Consider the following 6,826-nt stretch of genomic DNA (forward strand, 5'->3'; position numbering starts at 1 on the left):
GAGTGGAGGCCTTATCTCGGACAGCGCAATCGATCCCTCCGTGCCAGAGGGGTTTGTTCTGCGAGAGCCTGAAGCAGAGCCTGAGCTAGAGCACAACATGGGAAACTGAAGCGATGACATATGCTCAGCAAGACTGACAAAAAGGAAAGAAAAAGATCGGGGAGAGATAGCGTTGCACCTCAGCCACACAAGACAGCACTAAAGCAGAAGACGACGTTGCACGTCTACAGGCTCAACATTTTAACAGGAAGTGGTAAGGCAGACCACTTTTATGGCAACATTTTATTTCTTAAGCGACAGGAAAACTGCACTAATGATGACGATGCCCTGGGGTCATCAAGCTTAAGATGCACTCAACGTGTTTGTGTGGATCTCTGACTGCATCACTGCACAGTGACGAGGAAGAAGAAGAAAAAACAGTTGCAAGTCACAGGTTCATCTGTTTCGACAGGAAGTGCTAACTTCCTCCCCCCACTCCCCCCACCCCCACTGCCCCTGAAACCACCCTCCCACCACACCCCATCTGCCAGTGCCTCGCTCTTGTAGGCTATCTGTGTTGGAGGAAAGCTTTCTCAGATGTCATCATAAGATTGTGAAGCCCAGAGACACTTTCAGACTCGCTCCTCGCTGCCCTATTCTCCGTTTCGTGGTGTTCGTCCGTCAGTGCCGGGGGTGATAAAATCATCAGAGCTGATCTTACTGGACTTTGCTGGACACAGCGGGACTGTGTGTGAGGACCGCGCGTCGTTTGTCTGCAGCATGGTGCCAGCAGAGGATGGAGAGACCACCAACAGCGATGCTCTCCTTCGCCCTCCTGAGCAGGCAAGTTCACAGCATTTACTTCAGAGGTCTCTGCCTGGAAGTGTCAATTGTGACAATCAAACGACAGGAAGACTTACATTTAATGACAGTTGTGTGTGTGTGTGTGTGTGTGTACAGTGTGTGTGTGTGTGTGTGTGTGTGTGTGTGTGTGCGTTTGTGTGTGTGGGTAAGATAGCAGTTCTTGATATCTTTTTGTCAAATCATTTCAAGTGGTATCACCAAGACACACACACTACCACCAATAGCGTTAAAATCACACCATTCCACTGTACGCTGTCTTTGTGATGATCAACTTTAGAATCGTGTTTGGTCTCGGTGCCTGTTAGGAAAAAGAGCACTTTTGAAAGACACTCTGCTCTTGAACAGGGCAGCTACACAATTTCAGTTTCGCTTCAGTTCAGCCTTTTAAACGCTAACTGGTTGGGACAGGTTGAAGGTGGCCCACCTGTGGCAGGTAACCTTACTCTAAGCCAGGCCATGGACAGATCCTCAGGGCCTTTCTGCCTTTTTGAAAAAAAAAAAGCCATGCTTCTCTGATACGCTGCTCTGCGATGTTGTGATGGCTAGTTCAACAAGGAAGTGACCTGGTGCCGCTCAATGGTGGCCGTGGATTTGCATTTACATCTGTTCCGTGTTTGTACTGCACTCATATGTAAGCCCTGTGGTGTTTGTGTTATGGTAGGACTCCCACGCCTCTGATATGAACAGAGGAGAGGAGTGTGTCATGCCATATCTATTCATATCTAATCACAAAGAGACACTTGACAAATTGTATTGAAACCAGGGCTTTAAACTTGCCTGGACAACTGTAGCGTGACCGTGACGGATCCGCTACTTTGTTTGAAAACCCCATCGAGATAGCACATTCACCAATCTACTTGTACTTCTGTTACTGAATGCTCCTTTAATGTGTTATTTCATGAGCTTGTCTGTGGACCACAGATACAATAGGAGGTCATGCAGCAACACATTGTTTTTAGCAACATGTTTTAAATATAGAATTCTAAATTTAGACAATTATAATTGTGAAATTTTGGAAAAAGTTCATGGAGGTATGTCATAGATCCCTTAGCGAGTCATGAGCTGACCTTCCTCAAATGTGACACATGACACACACAGTGATGCCTGGTTATGTCTGAGTAGGGTGGTGAAAAGTAAACTTTAGTCATCTGTGTATTCCTCAGTTTAGCACCATAAGCAGTTAGGTTACATTCTGTCACCTCAAATTAGAGACAGATTCTCATGAAAGTGTGTCAGCAGCAATTCTCTTTCTCTCTCTCTCTCTCTCTCTCTCTCTCTCTCTCTCTCTCTCTCTCTCTCTCTCTGTGTATGTATATATATACATATATACTGTATATCCCTCTCTGCCTAAAACAGTGAGAGATACTGAATACTGATTGTTGGCTCCATGAAGCCAATGTTCCTGTGTAAATGTGTTGGTTATAGACAATGTCTGGTCTGTCCCTCATGCTGTGTGTGTGTGTGTGTGTGTGTGTGTGTGTGTGTGTGTGTGTGTGTGTGTGTGTGTGTGTGTGTGTGTGTGTGTGTGTGTGTGTGTGTGTGTGTGTGTGTGTGTGTGTGTGTGTGTGTGTGTGTGTGTGTGTGTGTGTGTGTGATGTACTGTAAGTGTGTTTTAGGGAGAGGGCATAGATCACTGAATTAATATGTCGGTTCCTTTTCATTGCTCAAACAGGGGCATGGTGCAGACCCAGGACTCACCAAGAACCGGCGCAGACAGGTATACACACCTGACGAATCCTCCATTTTCTTCTTCTCCTCTCTCATCTCCTCTCCTCTCTTTGTCTTCTCTTGTCCTCTCTTCTGTTGCAATAGTGAGGGTGAGGCACATCTATGTTTTTGTTTTTCTTCCCCACAGGGTTCTCCTGCTCGTAAACTGGCACAGACCAGGAAGATAAAGGACAAGAAGGTCAGTCCTCCCTCTCTCTCTCTCTCTCTCTCTCTCTCTCTCTCTCTCTCTCTCTCTCTCTCTCTCTCTCTCTCTCTCTCTCTATCTCTCTGATAATGATGGATTACCATCAGTACTAATCAGTACTAAAGGGAATCTATTCTGTGGTTCTCATGGAATCATACAGTACAATAGGGAACCTATCCTCTGGTTCTCATGGAATCCTACAGTACTAAAGGGAACCTATTCTCTGGTTCTCATGGAATCATTCAGGACTAAAGGGAACCTATCCCCTGGTTCTCATGGAATCATACAGGACTAAAGGGAACCTATCTTCTAGTTCTCATGGAATCATTCAGTACTAAAGGGAACCTATCTTCTAGTTTCTGTTTGCTGTTTGTTGGCTCTGGATGTTCTGACTGTTTCTGCAGTCCTTTTGTAATACCATGTATTTCATAACATTATTACACAACACATGCTTACAGTGGAGCACTGTCATGGAGGTGTGTAATATGGTGTGTTTTAAAATGTCATTATTATTGGCAGTGATATTATTCAAACATTTCTTTACTTTCAATTAGTTAATTTACTGTAATTGATCCTCATGTAGTGTTTATTATTGGTTAATTTTCTTATTTGGTTGATTTAGTTATATCTTGCCGTGTTAATGAGTTGTTTATTGTTTATCATTGTTATGAAGTAAGCCTCTGCCAAGTAGCCTATCACAAGAGTCTTCTACTCCACAGGACTTTAAGGAGACTGAGAATCCAGAGGAGGCCGCACGGCGACACAAGGAGCAGGAGGTGACATTCCCATTGGTTCATTTCTTAACCAATAGCATCTCTCTGTTTTTCTCAACCAATAGCATCTCTCTGTCCTAACATACCAATGTTATATACCAGTTTTATAATAAATTGAGTCCCTCACTGGTTTGTTTTTAATGATGGACGGATAATTATTTATTTATAATTGATTATAGATGAGTTGCTAGATTTTTCAGATTTTTTTGCAGTCAATTGTTGTGTTGGAAAGCTGCATGAGTAGATCATTTGAATTACATAATTGCCAGGGACATAGTTTCATCTGGGTTACAGTGAGATATCTCTCTCTCCCTCTCTCTCTCCCTCTCTCTCTCTCTCTTTCTCTCTCTGTCATTTGTTCCTCCAGTTGAAGCCTCTGTATAAGGAGCTGCTGTACACTGTTGCACACAGACATGGAAAACCAGCCACCAAAGAGATCCACACCGAGGACCAGCTCTATCACTACATTCAGCAGGTGAACTCGAGATAAACACACACACGAACGCACGCACGCACACACACACACACACATACTGTACACACACACCTGCGCGCGCACACACACACACAAACCCAAACACACACACATAGTTTCACGTCAAGCATGATGCAGATGAAGTATAATGGTTTGCCTCTTGTGTTGTCCTTGAGATCAAATGGTGAATTATTAAAAGAAAAACCCTTTCAATACATTGTAAACTTCGGACAGACCACTCGGCCAGAGAAGCTATAACCGTTTCCTCCTCACACCAGGCGTTCAACATGACAGATGAAGAGCATAACAGTTTGCTGAGGAAGGTGCAGGAGACACAGGTGAGGATGTACTGTACATGCAAAGGACACGCTGCATGCTGCCCACACACACACACACACACACTGTGTACTAGTCTGCCGTGTCAGTGGGAGGGCTGGTTTTGCATACTGTATAGTGCATACAGCAGAGTGCACTGAACCAATATATGACCTTGTTCCCTCAGTCTCCTGCGTATGGCTTGATGGTCACAGTGAAGGAAGCCAAAGGCATTCTTGGGAAAGACATCAGCGGTAAGCTCTCTGAAGGCTTCACTCTCAGTACAGTAACCATCACAAGCGGCTTGTTTGTGTGAAGTATGAAGCGGCGGCTGAGAAGTAAAGTCCAGTGAAGTAGCTTACTATGAAACTAGCAAGTGGTTTACAAAAAACTCATGCACTGGATCAGTATTGTGTTCTGCAGGAAATGAACTCAGACAGTGAAAGTAAGAGCCGTGGTGTTCCATTACTGTTTCAGTTTCCAGTAGTCTTAAATGTCTTTCACTACCAGCCTCTGATGAATATGGAAGCCTGTCTACGCCACTTAGCAACTGGCTGGGGCACCTGCGCTGTACGCCGGGGACCCGGGTTCGATTCCCGCCCCTTGGTTCTTTCCGGATCCCACCCCGACTGCCACTCACTCACTTCATGTCGCTCTCTACTGTCCTGCCTCATTAAAGGCACAAAAAGCCCCCCCCCAAAAGAAAAGTGGCAGTGGGTGTAAGACTGGACTCTGTTTGTTTTGGCCAGGTTTCAGTGACCCTTACTGCATCCTGACCGTCCTGCACAACGAGAAGGAGAAGAGCACCCGCAAGGCGATGGCCAAGGCCAAGAAGGCCGTGGTGAAGGACGCCGCGTCGGAGAAGGAGATCGTCCAAACTGACATCAAGAAGCAAACTCTCAACCCCAAGTGGGACCAGACATTTGTGCTGTAAGAGATTTATTTATTTCTTAATTTGTTTATTTGTTGAACAGGCTGAGGGCCTGTTTCCTGACCTGTCTCATCGATTGACTTTAATTATGGTGACCGGATTATTTTAACTGTCAGGGCTTGATTGAGGTCAGCACATTTTCATTATGGCTGTCTAATTAGTTTATTAAGCAAAGTTGTGCTTTGTGATCTGGACTGTTATAGAGTTGAATCTCTTGGTAGATTGAAAAAAGAGAAGAGACTAAGGCACTCCGTTATAGATAGTTTACTTGTTGCAAGGCAAACAAGTAAACAAGTTGGTCAGTTTGTTTACCTTAGTCTCTTCTCTTGTTTTGATTCTTGACTGAAACCACAACAACTAAAGAGCACCTGTTTATTTTTAACACGAAAGGAACCTTGCAGCGCCTCTCGTCCTCCTTTTTCATCTCTTGGTAGATTATTCAGGACGTTTTTGGGGGGTCTGTCATTTCTGTCCTCTGCAGCTTTATGGAACTTTCAGATGTGGAGTTCTGGTTTTTGCTCTGTGTGACTGGTATGGTGTACTGTGCTCTGTGGTTCTGTTTGACTAACGTTCTGTATGCTCAGAACACTGCGGTTCTGACGCACATGGTGTGCTGTATGGTCTCATTCTGATGCGTTCTGATTCTGTTTGACTGGCACATTCTGATTCCGTTTGACTGATGCGTTCTGATTCTGTTTAACTGATGCGTTTTGGTTCCATTTGACTGGTGTGTTCTGGTTCTGTTCAGAGCCATATAAAGAGAGAGTTGCGACAACTCCATTGACGCTAATGTTCCCTATTTTCTCAACAATAGTTCCCGGAAGTTAGGATCGAACACTCGTTAAAAGACGGTTATTCTAACGAACAGTCAATCGCTTCCGGGAACTATTTTGAACTATTTGAAGTTACACGAACCACGTCACAAACCGAATTTTCTGTACCCGGGTTGTCGCAACTCTCTCTTTATATGGCTCTGGTTCTGTTTAACTGATGCATTTTGGTTCCATTTGACTGATGCGTTTTGGTTCCATTTGACTGGCGCTCTCTGGTTCTGTTTTTCACAGGGAGTTTGAGGACGTAGCTGATGCCAGTCTGCATGTGGAAATGTGGTGAGTCAACGTTTCCTTCTTGGGTGTCAGCAACCGTCCCCTTTCCCCTCCGCGTGGGCCACACACTCGTGCACACACACACACACACACACACACTTACGCAAAACCAAACCACTCCTCGTGCTCTCTTAGCCAAGGATGAGTGTACAGTAGTCGTCGATGCCAAGGGGTTTTCCTATAGCTACCAGAAGTGTTCAGCGCCCCGGGCCAAGTCAGTGTTTCCCCTGGGTCATGTGACTGTAAGTCAGTGGCGAGACGCTGGATGCCCTGAACTTGACCTCTGTGACCTTTGCGACCTCTGTGGCGACCTCTGTGTTCCCGCAGGGATAAGGATGAAGAGTTGTCTCTGGTCCAGAAGCTGGAGGATATCCGCTCGAACTTCCACGGTCTGACCAGGTCAGTCTGTCTGTCTGTCTATAGAACACACATGCACAAATGTTTCATGTACAGATACAAATGCTAGCAGTG

The 6,826-nt window shown here is 45.1% G+C and overlaps 1 protein-coding gene across 1 annotated transcript in view; it reads left to right on the forward strand.

The window, feature by feature from the left end:
• Nucleotides 1-516: 516 nt before the first annotated feature.
• Nucleotides 517-6,826, forward strand: part of unc13d (unc-13 homolog D (C. elegans)) — a 27,974-nt gene continuing 21,664 nt past the window's right edge. Inside the window, exons 1-10 of the mRNA XM_062532385.1 lie at nt 517-822; nt 2,516-2,560; nt 2,699-2,749; nt 3,475-3,531; nt 3,896-4,003; nt 4,282-4,341; nt 4,506-4,572; nt 5,068-5,248; nt 6,314-6,358; nt 6,683-6,754. Coding sequence (XP_062388369.1) covers nt 760-822; nt 2,516-2,560; nt 2,699-2,749; nt 3,475-3,531; nt 3,896-4,003; nt 4,282-4,341; nt 4,506-4,572; nt 5,068-5,248; nt 6,314-6,358; nt 6,683-6,754 — 749 coding nt within the window. The 5' untranslated portion in view covers nt 517-759. The remainder of the gene's footprint in view (nt 823-2,515; nt 2,561-2,698; nt 2,750-3,474; nt 3,532-3,895; nt 4,004-4,281; nt 4,342-4,505; nt 4,573-5,067; nt 5,249-6,313; nt 6,359-6,682; nt 6,755-6,826) is intronic.

This window comes from Sardina pilchardus, chromosome 3 (genome assembly GCF_963854185.1).
Source record: "Sardina pilchardus chromosome 3, fSarPil1.1, whole genome shotgun sequence".
In the NCBI taxonomy this organism is placed as follows: domain Eukaryota; kingdom Metazoa; phylum Chordata; class Actinopteri; order Clupeiformes; family Clupeidae; genus Sardina; species Sardina pilchardus.